Source organism: Rosa chinensis, chromosome 6 (assembly GCF_002994745.2).
Source record: "Rosa chinensis cultivar Old Blush chromosome 6, RchiOBHm-V2, whole genome shotgun sequence".
Lineage (NCBI taxonomy): Eukaryota > Viridiplantae > Streptophyta > Magnoliopsida > Rosales > Rosaceae > Rosa > Rosa chinensis.
This window is the reverse complement of record NC_037093.1, coordinates 51,937,505-51,955,257: the sequence shown is the minus strand read 5'-3', so window position 1 is coordinate 51,955,257 and position 17,753 is coordinate 51,937,505. Positions and strand designations below refer to the sequence as shown.

The window sequence follows — 17,753 nt, the reverse complement described above, 5'->3', positions numbered from 1 at the left end:
TGGGAGTGATGGACAGATCACAGGCCCACAACGGTCCATTAATGGGGACTGTACTGTTAATTATCATTTTAATATATGAAGATAGTGATTACGGGATTAATAATATACTCATCAAGTACAGGGTAATCAAAGTTTAAAAGAACAAAGGAAGATTATAATAGAAATCTAAGAAGCATATATTCTAAAATCGAATGAAACAAAAGATAATGACACTGTAATACAACGCTAGCACAACTCGGAAATGGGAAATGTCACCTTTCTGGTAATTCAGGTCATGGCTTGTCGAGAAATATGTACAATGCCAGTCTCATCAACTCATATTATATAATGAGTAATCTCTTCTAGATCTCTTCCATTCTCCTAATCACTTGCTTGTGTACCACGTAGCATAAACATTTAGAAACTTGCAGCATAATTATGCACTAATTGAGACCCCACAACCCAACTAATCTAATACTAATTGTAAAGCTAGCTAGTATCCTTTCAATCAATGGAGAAGATAACCAATATATGCCATTTGGTAGATGAAATTAAAATGGTTTGGACTACTGAGCAACTAAAAGGGTTATTTTAAATTTCAAGTAGAACACAGTTGAACCTATCAACATGGGTTTAAGCTTTCCAATTAAAAGAAAAAAGTGGTTTGAGCTTGGTATAATCAACCAGATTGGCTACCATAATCCACATTGTTAATAAAGAATGCAGCTGAGCGGCCATGTATAAATGTTGGCCACTTAAGCATGGAAAGGGAGGAATGATCATCGAGACAAAAAAGATCATGCTAATTAAAGTGTGGATTTATTTAATTAATAATTACCTTTATTAGTAGAAAATAATGTAGAACCTGTTCCACTAAGCTCTAAAAGAACAAGCACACGATATAACCATTCTGTCATGCGTTTATCTAGACTTTTGAATGAAAAATATACTTAAAAGGATGCTCTTATATGTGTAGCTTTTTGCCAATCAAGGAGTGTTTTTAAGTATTTCTTTTCATCCCCTTTAAAAAAAAAAAGTATTTCTTTTCATTGTTCAATTTGGAGAAACAAGAAAGAAAGACGCTTTGAGCAATATTAGGCAAATACTTTTATCAAATAAAGCCATATAACTTTGTTAATTGAATACCACTCTCTCATTTTGCCAAGGGGGCTTTGAGACTCCGAGGGCTTGGATGAAAATGGTCTTATTTACTGCTGATAGGAACCAATTACAATCATATTAGCATAATAGTTAAGACACTCAAACTCGAGTTAATGATAGATGAAAAAAAAAAAAGAGGAGCTAATCTATCAACGACACCATTAGCATAGTAATGTCTGATTGTAAAGTTTTCCAATTAAATTTTCTTGATTTAATTTAACTTGGTATTTGATTCAGCTAATCTATGAGCTAACAGTATTCTAGCACATGAATCTTAACCGGTTAACATGCATTGTATAAGCCATACAAAAATTGATACAACTGTAATTTGTTTGCATGTCTTGTACAAGCCATACAAAAATCAAATCAAGAGCCATACAAAAACTTTTGTGTAGCTTTGCCTTTATAACATTGTCTTTGTGATTTGACAATCACTACAATAAACTATCCATCAATCCGAGAAAATAAGAAGTCGTGAATCTATCTATAATGAAATGAAAGTAGCTGATGATTTCACTAAAGAAATTCATAGCCAAGAACAAATTCAATCCCTGTGGGGGAATCAAATAATTAGGACGCTATGGTTAATTACAGAGAGTCAAAAGTTGCTGAAGAAATTCATCAAACATGTTACAAATAGAAAAATCTATAAAATAATTAACCCTGAATTAAAGCCAATAACTCTCACATCTACCAAAAATGGAAAGGAATCAGAGTCCTTTAACATCGTTCTGGCCTAGATGTCGTAGTCTTGTTGGTCGTTATTATTTTCTTTTGTGCTTATTGAGTGGGTTATCAAGGTTCTCACATCTGATACATACATATTAATGTAAAGGGTAAATCAGTTCTATCTTTATTTACAAAAGTAAACCAGAAATCATTTCAAGAAGAAATTTGATGCAATCTGAGTATCTGACACAAATTTGAACCAGGGTTATATGATAATAAATATAAACTAGAATCATATGACTTGTCATGCAAAACTCGATTCAACTGAATTGTTAAAAAAAAAAAAAAAAAAAAAAAAAATCTGTAATCCTTTGGTGGCCAACTTTTTATTAATATATGTTATATCTTGATATATTGTTGCTAGGATTTAGAAGTTATGCTAAGAATTTTAGAAAATAGCCTGGCCAACTTTGTCCTTCAAATCATAGGTATTGTCTAATAATTTTATCTCTAGGGGCAGGAAAATTATAGATCATATTATCTTTTTCTTGAATGAAATATAGATCATATTATCTTTCGGACTACCAGGCACTAGCCTATTATATATATATAATTTTTTTTTTCTGACCAGTCAAAACCGACACAGAGGTGGCACGTGGGGACCAGTGCACGTGTGTGGATGGTTGCTAAGTTTTCTTTGTTCCAATAGTTTGCTCAATCGAGAAGACCAGAACAGAAGTTGAGCTCATGCTACTATGTCACGTCCCTAAAATATATCCACCATGATTGATAAGAAAATCCAGAAACTAACTAATGGGAATAATTAAAACTTAAAAGCAAATGCTAATCACAATCTTGTTCTGCAGGAAAGTTCAAACATGAACTTCAAACCAGAAAAGACAAGGGAAGTATTCTCTTCTGGGATTGATGACGGATGAGTAAAACACAAGTAGAAAATTATGACGGATGAGTAAAACACAAGTAGAAAATATAATTAAAGTCAAGGAGTGTCGAAAATCAGGATAAATAAACTAACGTTTCAAATTGATAAATAATAACACAAAAGCAACCAAGTTATGTCCTAAGAGCCACGATCAAGCAAATCGACTTGTGAATGTTTCATTTTCAAGAGGATTACAGATGCATAGAGCATTTGTGCCCATATAGTTTACATTACATCATCTGTCTTTTTGGCCATCTTACCTGCCATGATTTGCTTAACTGATCTATCTATATATTAATAGTAATTATAAGTTTCATGTAGTTTGAATAGAGGGCAATTCTTCAAAGTCCAAACCATAATATGGGGGGTGATCTGAAATCATGAATCAAATGGCCTTCTAGTAAGAACACTGAGGACAAATGTGATGTTAACTTCACTGAGGGTTAATATAATCTAGGAGATAGAGAAGGTTTTGTTTTGTTGATCAAGTATGGTGATAAAGAATTGGACCTTTTTTTTTTTTTTTTTGGCAAAAAAGACTTGGAGCTTTATAGACCATGACTTTCTTTCAACATAGGGCTTAGAAATTAAGCCAGTGTCAGCAGAGACAAGACAAACCTAAGAGAGAAGCAAAGGGAGTCTAAGCTAATAGATTAACATGACAATGGATGGCTTTAGTTTCAAGAAATTTTCTGCAGAGTTCTTATTTGTCAAGACCCTTGGCAGTTTGAATTGTGTTAAATCCAACCAAGCACCGACTCTTTCTCTCTGTCTGTGGTCCAATGCTCTTCCTATTATCACCATCAGACATTCTTCGTTAATTAATGTTTTTAATCGACTTCTTAAACATCGTTAATATTGCTGAATAGGGCTCTAGCCAAAAGAAAAAAAGAACTTAGAGTAGGGTAGGGTTCGGTTGCTTTCATGCTTTTACAAAATTTGAATGGGTAGGTAAGTTTTATGAATTGGGATTTTCTTTCGGTTCTTCAGGAAACATCTAGATGTGCTTTTCAGGTTTTACCTTGGATAGTATCCTATATAAATAGCTCTATCTTAGATCTGCCTAGCAGTCTCTAGATATGGCTATAATAAATACAACTAATTCTAGCTTGCTTAGAGTTTAGGCATACCTTTCATGGCAGGTAATGGGAACCTGATCATTACCCAAAAGCTTTGAAGAATTGAAGACCTTCAAAATTGAAATTCATCATCTGGGACTAAAGTAAGACACAAATCTCAAAGCGAAAAAAGTAATGACAATGAAGATAAGGAAATGCAAAAGGGACCAATAAAAGGAAATAAGCAGGGTAGTGGAGGAGCTAGCGTTAAACATTAGATTAGTGGAAGTAATAACTGATAAGCAAGGACATCAAAGGAGCTAAAGTGCTTTCATTGCCTACTGTTTAATTTAGTTTTGGCAGAAAGCAGTAACAGATCATATACTTGGCATCTGCAAACCAGATACAGTTCCAACTATGCTATATATCTACGATATACAGAACATTCGGTAGCATGACACCAACTGAAATATTAATCGAAAAGATCGCTTTAATTACTCAACAAGTGTCATAATTACAACTTGAGGTGGTCAATAATTCTGACGTCAAGTTACATTTTTACAGAGGACACATCAGAGCACCTTGTTTTGATTAATTAAGAGAATTGCCTTCATATCAGAGCACCTTGTTTTGATTAATTAAGAGAATTGCCTTCATCATTGGAGGAGGGCAAACCTTTGAGTACATCTCTTAATGCATAATAATGGCTATCACACTTGTGGTCCGATATTAAGTTGCTTGAAAGCACAATCCTTTGAAAATGTTCACCCGGATTCCTCTTCCAAAGTGTAAAATAATCGCTAGTATCAGCATCCACATTCCTCTTTAAATAGTAAACAGTACCTGGTACGAATAACTCCTCAGGCACTCTACTGGCAGCATTTGGACTACCAACAGCATTATCTCTTACAGTTTTGTCATTTAAAGGGGCTCTGGAAGCAGCAGCCGCCTTCTTTATCATCGGATCATCTGTTCGGACACCAAAAGACAAGTTGGTGAAGAAAAATCATAAGGTGTCAAACATGTCTAACTAAAACTAATGACAAGTGCGGTAAGTGTGCTCCATAAGTTTTCCTCTAAGGTGATAATCCATCCGTTTAGATAGAATAACAGTGAAAAACTTGCACTCATAATACGCCAAAATTCGAGATAAATCTGTTATACTTCCATGACTGACTACCTTCCCAACAACCAAAATCAAGCAAGGAGCAGGTAAGAGAGAACAATCTATACCCACCACTACCACTCAGTTTATTTTAAAGTATCAAAATCCCACAACACCAAATTTTGTAGCATAAAACTGGGTTTCTGACAGTACAAAAATTATAGCACATTTGTGAAAATATGGATGTAACATTGGCACATTGACAAAAAAAGCAGGGTGGGTTTACCAGGGGAATCTTTATTGCTCCTGAATTTTGCATAATCAGCAAGTTTTGCCGCAACATCTTGCACCGAAGATACAACCTGTTTTGCATTTGTCACCAAATCTATGACACTTCTCCAGTCTTCCTTCTCAATCACACTCATCCTGTAAAACATAGGAGAAACAAACAAGGATAAAGTTTGATTGCTTGATAAGCCTATGCAGTGAAACTCAAATTGCCATTGGTACAAAAAAATTGATGCTCAAAACAGAGTGATGAATGATTCTTTCAACCAGAATGGAGTTTAGGCTCAAAACAGAAGGGAATTTCATGCTCCAAGAAGTGATGAATTTCCACTATAATCTGAATAAGAGAGAAAACCTATTAGCCTAAGCCTGAATGAAAAGAACTGGATAATCATTATCATTCCAAGCATAAGAAAAGGTTTAGCATAGACCTGAGCAAAAAATTTTGCATATTATTTATTTATTTTTCTAGCAGCAGATTTGGAAGTTTTCTATTCATATAATCAGAAAACTTGAGTAGACAGCCGTGAACTATATATGCATATTCAGACAGCATGAACTATAAATCAAAGTTTGAGAACCTGACTATTTGAATTCTTAAATCTTCGATATGTCTGAGAAATGAAGCAAGTAATTAACAGGCAAATTTAAAGTATTAATTGCTAACAATGATCTATCATGACAATTAAATTGTTACTTAATTAGTATAAAGCAATCTGGCCCTCAAATCACTTGTGCCTATTTGTTCTCAACATGTCTTAAAATAAAGATGATGAGCATTTAAAGATGCTAATTTACTTACCAATCAGTTTGAAGAATTTCATTCCTCAACCTCATAAGAGATGCTACACTAAGTCTAGGTATAATATCATCCTGCATAAAATAAATCTTGTGAAAAATGAGAAGGGAAATATAACAAATAAACCAAAGAAATGTAACATGGAGTACATAGGATTATAATGCGAGCAGTTATTTTAATGAGCAGATAATCAAAGGTATTTACCCACCTGCATCACAACAGTTCTGACATAACTGGAGCAGCTTTCAGCAAGTTCTTTGGAGACACAAGGTGGCGCTGCATATCCGACAGCAGAAACAATCTCTGGGCTAAACCCTAGCTCCTTATACGACTTTTTACGGAGCATTATTGCTAGTAGAGCAGCTGTAGCACCTCCAAGAGAATGACCCACAAGCCTTAACTTAAATCCCTGTTAATAAAGTGGGCTCAACTACAGCCAACAATGACAATGAAATCCTCAAACAAGATACAACTTCAAGAGAAAAGAATAAAGAAAAATACAAGGTATAAAATCACCACCTCATACTTCTCCAAGCACTTCCTTATATTTCCCATTTCGTGAGTAAGAAACCAACGAGCAGCTTCTGCAGTGCCAAAGTGGGTTGAAAACCCTTCAAGAGTGACTTCACCGTCACTTGAAGAAACAACGTCAGTAATAAGGTCATACACAGTATGAGTTCCACGGATTCCTAGAATCACAAGTTTTCTACGAGTATCAATTCCTATATAATAACCCGGCCTCATGACACTAGAATATTTGACAAACTTCAAGACATTGCTTTCTCGAAGCATGCAGTTCCTTGCGAGAGCTGCAGCATTGTCCTTATAACAACCTTTTGCCAACTCAACGTGGTAAATAAGGTCATGTACCTAAACACACAAAAACAATCCCTAATTACTAATAAGAAGTATGTTTGTCGCAGACCAAAACTGAAACCAAATTATAATGCGTTTATACAACGTAACATAGAAGTAAGGAAACATTGTGAGGTTAAAAGGGTTATCATATTACCAATCTATCTGATGAGATCTGAATGCCAGTAACATCCTCAAATGGATTTACAGATGCTTGACGAAGATAAATAAGAAATAAACCAACAGTGAGATCACTCAAACTCCAATCTTGAATGCCTGTCTTACTGCGTTGGATGCTTGCAATGATCTCTGAGACAGATCGAGTACTTGGTGGGGGTTTGTTTCCCACCCCGTTCCCTGCAATGTTCAATATACAAGCACCTTCATCCACAACTCAGACCGAAACTTTTAAATACACTAATTCATTGCATACAACCACAAACTCATTCACAGACTCACTTTCAAATTACACAAACTGATTCAAAACCAACTCGAGATGAAGCTTTCAAATGACAATTTCATTAGCAACTCAAACTAATGCTTTCAATTCATCCAAAACCATCAAGCTGAAACTTTCAAATTACACAAATTCATTCAAGACCAACTCCAACTGAAACATCAATCACAACCCAAGTTCTATTCAATCACCTTCAAGCAAACCTCAAGCCAAAACTTTCAAACAACAGAAATTCATACAGAAATAACTCAAACTAATAACTTTCCAATCACATAAATTTATTGAAAACCAACTCCAACCGACACTTCCAAATAACACAAACACATTCAACACCAACTCAACCTGACCATTTCCCATAACACAATTTCAACCAAAACCTTTCAAAATTACACAAACTCATTCAAAACCAATTACAACCCAAGTTACTAAACCAGCAAACACACCTGTTGGGCCTGTCAGAGCCCACCTGCACAACTGCAGAGCTGGCTCAAGCGCTTTGGGAAGCCATGAAAGCTCTAACCTTTTCTCCTTATTCTCGCTCAAATCTTCATCCCCACTACTATAACTACCAATGCCATCCTTTCTAAGCCTCAGAGAAGCTTGATGAGGATGAACAGCAACATTTGATTCCTTGAGTGACTCTGAATCCACCTTGTCTGCTTTCAACCTTTGCGATTGAAACCGATTCACGAAGCTATATATCAACCTCCGGTATGATTCCTCTCTCTTCATCAAGCTTTGCGTGAAATCTAAGACAGTAAAAGTAATAAAAATTTGATCTTTGAATTGTTGGGGAAGAATAAGAGAGCAAAGTTTGGTGCTTTTTGGGCTTACGTGAATTGCAGAGCAGACGCTTCACTGAATGCTTGGCCATTTCCATAGAAGCAGAGAGAAGAGAAGAGAAGGCTTTCAAAGTTCAAGGGCGGTTGGCATGAGCGGTGGCCGTCGACGCGGAATGTTTGGAAACAGAGGACTGAAATTGGGATTGTGGTCTACTAATGTGTCATATTGGTCTTTTCATGGAGCAAACTGGGCCGGGCCGCTTTAATTTTAACATGTACTAACATTCAAAAAAACAAAAAAGAAGAAGCCTAATTGATACTTATGTATCCGAATGCCCACCATCAATCCTCAATTTCATGGTTCATCTATGAAACTCTTAACTCGTATGCCACTCATAATACAGCTTCTGTTGAGGTTAGATATTCTGACTGATGGCTGATCATGTACAAGACTCAATTTTTCAGATGTCTCGCAACTTTAGAGAGGCTCTTGGAGTTGATTCTTTTTATGTGAAATTTAAAAGTTAAGAGTTCTGTTATGGCCCTGAAACTTGTTTAAACATCAATGTCGAATGCAATAATTTATCACGAGTTTAGTTCTTTACTAACAGTTTTTTTTTTTTTGAAAGGAGCTAGTCAAGCATAAAACATCGATCATTTACGAATCAAATTTTGGTAACAATATTTGAGATAGATTAGCTTTGTCTTGTTTCATTATTTCGGCCGAGAATTTTATCCACTACTTATTTTTGTCTGGATCCTTAAATTTTCCATTAACTATCCTCAACAATAAATAAATAAATAAAAATCCATCAAGAACTTAAAATCAACCCACGGCCCACAGTGCAAAACTGTTGTAGTGGACTAGTTCACCAAAAGGCCCGCTCAAGCAAGTAAACCCTAAACCCTTGCCTCCCCTATAAATACACATCTTTAGGATTTCGACCCCCACTGCCTTTTCACACACCACACAGCAGCCTGTTTCAGAATTTTTGTTTGTCTTCATATATTTGCTTGTTGTGAGAAAAGGGTGAATGAGATGAGGATGATGATTTGAACTTGTTTCCCTATTGGTTTGATCGCCGGTATGATGGCGAAACTATGTATTAGCTCTATCTGACTCATCTTTTCTCCCCACAATTCTTTCTTCTGTTTGTGATTGATAAAGTTTGGAAGTTGTTTCTGAGTGCTTGTGATTTTTCTGGGTTTTGTGTTAGAGGAGGATTGAGAATGAGATGATGATTTGAACTTTTTGGTTCCCTATTGGTTTGATTTGCCGCCATGATGGCATCAATGTATTAGCTCTATCTGATCATTCTCAATCATCTATCCCACATTTTTCTTTGGACTTTAGATCCCAATTTCGTGTGCCTGTTCTGTTTGATTGAAGACAATATTTGTAAATTCAAGATGGTTTCTTTTCAAAACAGCTTCAACTCCGATACTTTAAACCTCTTTCCAACACTCATATATTGATGTTATGAATGATCCTAGTGGTGGGAAAGATTTAAAGTACGGGTCTTGGTGCATTAGCAGTTGGGTTTCAAGTTCTGGTCTCTTGGTTTTGGCTTTGAATCTGTATTTTTCATCTACTATATTCATGGGATCAGTGCTTCTATTGATGCGTACTCCTAGGACAAGTTGCGGAGAGTGCATGCTTATGTAGTTGAGTACAAAATGGATTTATTTGGTAACCTCTGTGGAAAAGAATGAATTGTAACAACTGGTAATGGCCAGCATTCCTAACTGGTGATGGCAAAGCTCTCCCAAAAGAATTGTTAATGGTAGACTGGTGAATAACTGCTAATTCCATACTGGAAATATACTGGATTTGAAGCTTTTTTTCCAGTTGATTGACAGAGGGTACAAATGGTGAAAAAAAAATGCAAGTTTGTTGTATCTTTTGCTGGAGTTAAAACAAAAAGTACTGTCAATGGTATCCTGTATTGAAAGCTTTAAAAGAATTGTAACAAGCTTAATGGGTCAGGTTTGGACCTAGTTTCGGAGGTTTAGTTTTAAAAAACCACGAGTATGGCATTGTTGCTCATATTCTCATTTTGAATGTTGTAGCTGTCTTGAGAGAATGAAGTATTTGGTGCCTGTGAGAAAGAACCTTGTTGCATTGGTGCATTACTGTATGTGCCACGGTTGTCAGAGAATCCTTGCTGCTGAGAACATTTGTGCTGAGGAACAGAACCATAGCCACCATTTTGAGCCATGGACACACCATTTTGATAATTCTATTATCATTCTGTGTTGCATAACCATAAGGTGGAGCAGATGCTGAAAAGAAATTTCCATTTCCAACATTGGTGCACAACAAATATCCAGAATTAGGTGCAGACTGTGGAATACCAATATTTGGGGTGAATTGAACCATTTCTTGATAGTTTGGGGCAGCAGTAGGCACGTTTAGAACTGATATTGATATCATGTTGTTCTGTGGTATCTCAAATTGTGTAGTGGAAACAGGTGGTGTGTAGTGGAAACGAGTGGTGGTGCATAATAATGATGAACATCGGAACCAAAAGATGATGTGGTGAAATGATAATGATTATATAAACTCTAATTGGAATCTTCTTCTACAAGCTTGACTACCAGTAATTTTGCATTACAAAATCCTCATGATAACTAATGGAGAGAAAATAATAACAATGTAGTTATAAACCTAGTTGGGATCCTCTTCATGTGTTATTGATTATTTTTCAATAATTTTGACTACCAGCAATTTTGAATAACAAAATTGTTAAGATTGTACAGGTCTCATGATAATAATTGAAAGAAAATTAAAATTATTATGATGATTATGATAATTAAATGTATTTAAATTCATTATGATATATATAGAATGTTGTGATTATGATAAAGTGTAGCATAATGATTTTAATATTGATTTATATATAGTGATTTTATACAGAATTTTGAGATTTGAGGATAATTTAGGTAGTTTGAGTGGTGTATTTAATAAAATGATAGAATAAGAAATCAAATGGGTGGTGTATTAGGTTAGAGGTGTGTATATTTAGGGATGTGCGAATAAAATTTCCCTAATTGAAACCATTTTTATGATAAAAAATATTTTTCCGGTTGTACTTTTCAAATTCCATGTGTTGCTTCACAGGCAATGTTGTAGATTTGTTATACGATTTTATATATGTGGCATAGGTTATCTTAGTGGAATATTTTTAAATTCTCAGATATGACTTCGAGGCCACGTGTTTCGTCGTGATTCGTTTGTGAAATTTCGAAATGGATATAAAGCAATTTTTGGCTTGATCGCATCTTATCAAACTTTCGGATATGATTTCGAGGCCACGTGTTTCATCCTGATTTGTTTGTGAAATTTTGAAATGAATATAAAGCTGTTTTTGGCTTGATCGAATCTTATCAAACTTTTGGATAAGATTCTTGAATGACACGTGTTCCGTCTTCATTAGATTATCAAATTTTGGAGGTGATATGATGTCTACGTGGCACACGTTATTTTCAGCAAAAAATATCTTTATAAAATGAGTGCTTGAACTAGCATAACTCACAAAATCATATACTTTTCTCTACTCACCTTGATCAGCTTCATATTTCTTTTTTTTTTAAAACTTATGCAATGAGTTCTAACTGGTTCGATAAGTGGCAGGAAAGATTACGCGCAGAAGAGGAAGAGGATAAAGAAGACGATGAAGAAGATGAAGAGATGGAAATGCATGCAACACAAGTTATGACGACGACAGCTAGTTGGTTGGCTAATGAACAACTCCGTCCATAACCACAATGGGGTGGGTAGGTTCCAGGGCGCAAATACATCCCTCCATTTCGTTCGCGTGCGAACAATAATCTTCTGCAAAAGTATTTTGTCGAAAATCCGGTCTACCCACCAGAAATATTCAGACGCCACTACCGAATGAGGCGTGAAGTTTTTCTTCGCCTATTAGACAATGTCCAACCAACTAACCCCTACTTCAGGCAAAAACGTGACAATAAAGGGCAACTCGGCTTTTCGGATCGTGTGAAATTGACTTGCACACTCCGAATGATGGCTTACGGACAAGTGGCATACTCTGTTGATGAAAACTTCATGATGTATAAGAAATTTCGGTGAATTTTGTCGTACAATCGTCACCATCTACCAGCAACGATATCTTCGAGCACCAAATAGAGAGGATCTGGAAAAGCTCTTATAGAGAGCCCAAAGACGAGGTTTCCTGGAATGATAGGATCTCTCGACTGCATGCATTGGCAGTGGAAGAACTATCCAACTGGATGGCAAGGAAGCTTTAGTGGCAAATTAAGAAAGCCAACCATCGTTCTCGAAGCCGTGACGGGTTTTGATACATGAATCTGGCATGCATTTTTTGGAATTCCTGGTACACAAAATGACATTACAGTCCTTGGGTGTTCACCACTGTTTGATGCGCTCACTAAAGGTCAATCACCACAATTAGACTACCACATCAATAATCATCGTTATAACATGGGTTACTATCTCGTTGATGGCATCTACCCTAAGTGGGCAACACTTGTCTAATCAATTAGGCACCATCAAAATGAAGTTGAAGCATATTTCACCACCAAACAAGAGACTTACCGCAAAGACATTGAAAGAACATTTGGTGTTCTCCAGGCAAGATGGGCAATCATTAGACAACCTGTAAGAGGGTGGAGTTTGGAAAATTTGTCCAATATCATGATGGCATGCATTATCCTTCATAATATGATTGTTGAGGATGAACGTGCCGATTACTACAATGGCGAGTCTGATGATGACGAACCAGATCCAAATAGGTCCAGAAGAGCTCAATCCCGCATCTTAGACGAAGCGAGAGAAAATTTGGAAAGAGATCCAAGATCCGGAAGAATTACAATGTCGGAATATATGTCTCGATACAGAATGATACGTTCTCATGTTGGCAACTGAAATTTACAAGATGATCTTGTCCAACACCTCTGGAGTATGCAAGGTCAAACACCATGAATTTGATCTTTGCTATGTGATTTAGTATTCAAAGCTTTACATTTGTGATTTTAATAATTGGCATGGTTGTCATTGACAAGTATTTGCATTTTTTTACTTTCTTTTGTTCCTTTTTAAATGCTTTTGTCATGAATAAAATAAATATTGAAAATATGACACATGGTTTACTACTTTTATCAAACATTTATTTCATAATAACTTAAAGTTACAAGAAAAATTTATTAAAAAAAAAAAGTTACAAGAAAAATTGAATAACTAAAATTATATGAAAACAATCATAAAGCATAAATAGATTATAGCAATTTATTTTGGCAACATTAGGTTGAATGACATTTCCGGGCGGTACTCATTCAATGTCAAACCGGATGACGGAAACAACTCACGGCGTCGAATTTTCTCAATTATTTCCCTTTTTTTCCATCATAATACTCTTTATTCAAAGGAGTAAAATTGATGGTTTGCATTGCTAAATTAGTTTCTTCCCTATCACGCTCTCTTCGCTCTTTCTTGAGTTGATCTCTTCTTGCCTTTTCCTCCTTTAATTTCTTGAGATCTCCTCTTAGTTGATTTAGGTGTGCCACCACTTCTTCTCCAATGGCACTTTCGGCTTCTTTTCTCTTGGCAAGTTTTCTTCTTGCTGCATTTTACCCAATTGGCCTAGGATTTTGGGTTGGAGTAGTTGAACTTATGATGACAGGTTCAACATCAACATCTAATGAGAATGAGGAATTTTGTTGTGTTATTGGTGTGTTGTAAATAACTTGTGGTGTATCTTCAAAAGTCGCCCAATTACATTCTTTAGCCAATTTGTAACAATTGAGAAAATTAAAAATTTTTCCTTTGTTGTCGTCCTGAAAATAACCTTCGGCTTGGCGTTGCTATAAAATGTATAATTCAAATTATGAGCACAAATCAAATATAATCTACATAACAATATGATACAAAATAAAAAAAATCACATTGTATTTTAAAATAAATTTTTCTTTGAAAAAATACTCACTTGATCTTGAAGATTGCCTCCACTTTGGTTCCTCCTCTCGGCACGTTTGATGCAAGAGTGCTATTTGTTCATTTGAGGAAAAATAAATCTTTGCCATCGAGATTTGCAACTCTCCCACGTCCTTTGTACCAAAATAGTATCTTGGATCTCCATGAATTTTTGTTGGACTTGGCTCCAAAGACCATCTTCCGATTGACTTGTACCACTGACGAAATTTCGGGATACTTTCATGAAAGCAACGGTGAGTGCTTCATCTTCCAACAGTGACCAATTCACACTTCTTTTTGATGAGCTAGTCATTTTTGATAACGAACAAAATAAATGAGAGCTTAAGAATAGGGAGAAAATGAAAGATTGAGAATAAAGAGATATATATGAGAAAGTAGAAGGAAGATGTGAAAAATAAGGTTAAGGTGATATGTATTTATAGTATAAAAAAATTTATAAAAAAAAAACCAATGACTAGATGCCGTTGCTGACGTCATGCATGCAAAACAACTGACCCCAACGTGGGCCTCTCCACTTTCTGATTGATTTTTTCAAAGGGCTAGCTATAGGGCTATTTGAAGGGTTATGTTTAGCCCTCATATTTGGCCCTTTAACCCTTAACCTAATGGGTTGGACATGAATTGGGTTAAATTTTACCCCTTTAGACCTTTGGGTTGGGGAAGGCCTGAGATGACAAGATTGCATGAGATGACATTCCAGTACTTGACATTCCATACTAATTATTGCACACTTTGAGAGGAATTGTGACTGTAATTTCCAGCATTGGACGAACTCTCATTGAATCTTTGAGCAAACCGCTCATAACAGACATGGTATTTTGAGTTTGAAGCACCATTGTTTTCTCAAAATCTCTCGGAACAACCAATAATTGAGATCGAAACTCTTCCATAGCGATAAACCTTTCCATGGCTTTAATAACCACTTCAATGTTGTTATACTTTGGCGGCAAACCATTGAGAGCTAAGATGATAATGTCATCAGCACAGTGAACACCTACAAAAGCCAACTCATCTCTAAAATATTTGACTCGTTGAAGATACTTGTCTATAGAATCATCATTTTTTTGTGATGTATGTAGATTGGTCTTCAGTTGCATGACAGCAAATCTTGAAATTGCATAATATTTGTTCCTCAAATTGAGCCAAGCCTCCCTTGAATTTCTACTGCCAACTAAAGAGGACAATGCTTCATTAGATATAGTGGCAGTGATAAAACATAGCATTGCCTTTTCATTTTTGTTCCATTCCTTAGATTCCCTAGTAACTTCAGCAGTTATCCCATCATCAGTATCAAGAACTAAGGTGGACATGGACATTTTGGTTCCGATTTAGTAACCAGGTTAACCAGCTGCCTTTGGTTCTAATTTACGTGGTATACTTCAGTTAAATTTCATGCCTAGAATAAAATATAAATGAGAGGCACTAATTTTCAGTCACTAATGAAATGCTACAGTTAAGCAAAGAGCTACTACTCCATTTGTTGTTGAGCAAGCCATTGTTCCAATAGTACAAGAGGTAGGACATAATATCTCAAGCCCAATTGCAAGTTCAGTTCCAAAAAATTCCCCAGGTAATGTTAATGTCAATATTTCCATTGGTAATAGTTTCGAGATTCTTGCTCAAATGCAGCAAGGCGAGAGCATTGTTACCGATGAGCAAGAGACAGAGGGAGAGTGCAATGACACTTTGGTTGACATTAATAATATGGATTCCGCTTTGGTAGAGCCCATCAGACTAAGTTCTGTTGGGGTGATTTAGAAAATGAAGAACCCCTTGGTCATCACACATATGCTCAGGCTGATATAAGTCCTTTTGTTCCTGATCGATTTATTGAGGGTGAAGCAACTTTGGAAGATGAGAATCTTCTTAAGTCTGTTCCAAAGTCTCAAAATAAAAAATTAAAGACCAAAAGAGATTCACGAGTCCCTTATCCTACCTGTAATCGGACGCCCATTGTACGTCTTGATCTTTGATTCAATCGGTTTTGTTTAATCTTGCTTATGTTTTGGTTGCCTTTTGGTTTTGTTGTTTTTTTCTAAAGGGTTTTGGCTTAATGTCCCCCTTAGGTTGCTATCTTTTTTATTTAATAAATTTCTTCAATTGCCAAAAAAAAAAAAAAAAAACGCATGCCAGAAGTTGTTATGAATGCCTACTGCAAAACAATAAGATTCTGCCAAGCACATTCATCATCAAATTTTTGAAATAAGCTTATTAGTTTTCAAGGCACCAGACTATCAAACTCAAATGATGAATTTTGTGACATACGTTTGAAAAAACTCGAGCATTCTTTGTGTTCAAACAGTAAGAGTCCAGGGCTGGGCAAAAACCGAATCCAGAGTCTAAAACTGACCGATTCGCACCAAATAATCGGGTCGAAAAACCGAACCGACTCAAAATAGTGAAGAAAAACCGTGAAACCGCACCTATCCGAAAATAAACGGTCCAGGTTCGGTGTCGGGTTTGAAACCGACCGTTTCACACTGAACCGGACCGATTTTAAATATATATATATATATATATATATTTAAGTTAATTTTTTTTATTTGGTGTCATTGTTTCGTTGGTGACTCTACTCTCACCGTGCACCTTACCGCATACAATTTCAATCTCATTGAACAACTCAACAAAGTGTCAAACCCTAGTTCATTTTTGCACCGACCTCTTTCTATCTCGAGTCAATTCTCTCTCGACCTCTTCTCTCACAGAGTCACAACCGCCTCGCCACGTCACGATCTCAGCCTCCTCGCCACCTCACCGTCTCTAACTATCTCAGCCGCCACGCCTCTGCTCTCTCGACATTAGGGTCAGATTCACTCTCTCAATTTCATTTTTTTCGATTTGAAAATTGTATGTGTTTGAGACTTGGAGAGTTTCTGGGTTGGTAATTCGGGTTTAGAGGTAACGTTCTTGTCACACCCTAACTTGGAAATCTGCAAAAAAAATAATTCCAAGTAAGGATGTGAATAGCTTTTAATTGTCAAAGATAAGAAACACTTTGGCAAATAAAAACTATATTGAAAAAAAATGAGAATCAGATAAACTCTTTATTACATAAGTAAGTACTTACAAGAGAAATAAAAGCAAGCTTAGAAAATAAGCTTTATTGTACAAAGATAAACCAAAACAGCAAACTAAAAATTTATTTCTTCTTTTCCAACAACTAGATTTCCAGAAATTAAACTCTAACCCTCAAGAGCATGATCTGCACAATATCAAAATAGGGGTGAGCTTAAAGCTTAGTAGAGCAAACCTCATACATATAATTAGTGATGATGCAAGATAGAAAATAACTCCTTATACTGCAGTTGTTAGTAATCTTGTACTAATCTCGGTCACCAGTGTCTTCTTGCCAAACAATAGATCGTTTTATCAATAATAATTGAAGGGGCTTCTCTCCCCAAGTGTATATACCATTGGCTGACTTTGCTGGTCCCTTACGAGTATTAAACTTAACTACACAACCATTATCACTCTTTCTTCAAGCTAGGATCAGATAAAACAACATGATGATGAATTAAGCATATATATATAATTTACACAGTATAAACATTTTGATCAGCAGCAAATATCACTCAAAATCATATCAATAGACTGATATAATCAAACTTGAGGTTCCCCAAAACTTCCCCTACCTTAAACCTGATTTAGTAAAGCTGAGACTTTGTTTCCAGACCTCTAAA

General features: G+C 35.8%; 1 protein-coding gene and 2 non-coding genes across 4 annotated transcripts; 2 read left to right on the top strand and 1 right to left on the bottom strand.

Moving 5' to 3' along the window:
* Positions 1 to 4,117: 4,117 nt before the first annotated feature.
* LOC112169163 lies at positions 4,118 to 8,287 on the bottom strand. Of its 2 annotated transcripts, XM_024306146.2 has the most exons (9): positions 8,149 to 8,287; positions 7,758 to 8,063; positions 7,015 to 7,214; positions 6,522 to 6,872; positions 6,211 to 6,411; positions 6,006 to 6,076; positions 5,202 to 5,341; positions 4,435 to 4,779; positions 4,118 to 4,391 (listed from the first exon to the last, which is right to left on the bottom strand). In XM_024306146.2, exons 1-8 carry the CDS (start codon positions 8,192 to 8,194, stop codon positions 4,445 to 4,447), a joined length of 1,650 nt encoding a protein of 549 aa, XP_024161914.1. In that variant the 5' UTR covers positions 8,195 to 8,287; the 3' UTR covers positions 4,118 to 4,391; positions 4,435 to 4,444. The 2 variants fall into 2 exon arrangements, with proteins under 2 accessions (XP_024161914.1, XP_040365752.1); XM_040509818.1 differs by having other exon boundaries at positions 4,281 to 4,779.
* An 846-nt stretch (positions 8,288 to 9,133) lies between these two features.
* LOC112174916 lies at positions 9,134 to 9,223 on the top strand. The gene has a single exon (XR_002926227.1). It is a non-coding gene; the product is annotated as a small nucleolar RNA Z102/R77 (small nucleolar RNA).
* Positions 9,224 to 9,324: 101 nt separating this feature from the next.
* Positions 9,325 to 9,414, top strand: LOC112174914. The gene has a single exon (XR_002926225.1). It is a non-coding gene; the product is annotated as a small nucleolar RNA Z102/R77 (small nucleolar RNA).
* The last annotated feature ends 8,339 nt before the right edge of the window (positions 9,415 to 17,753 follow it).

What these genes read in the sequence shown, in the direction of transcription:
- LOC112169163 (XM_024306146.2), bottom strand. Translation starts at nt 8,194, where the DNA reads ATGGAAATGGCCAAGCATTCAGTGAAGCGTCTGCTCTGCAATTCAC. An exon ending in AGATCTCATCAGATAGATTG is followed by an intron (nt 6,873 to 7,014) that starts GTAATATGATAA and finishes TTGTGTGTTTAG; the next exon opens with GTACATGACCTTATTTACCA. An exon ending in TCAGAACTGTTGTGATGCAG is followed by an intron (nt 6,077 to 6,210) that starts GTGGGTAAATAC and finishes TATTTTATGCAG; the next exon opens with GATGATATTATACCTAGACT.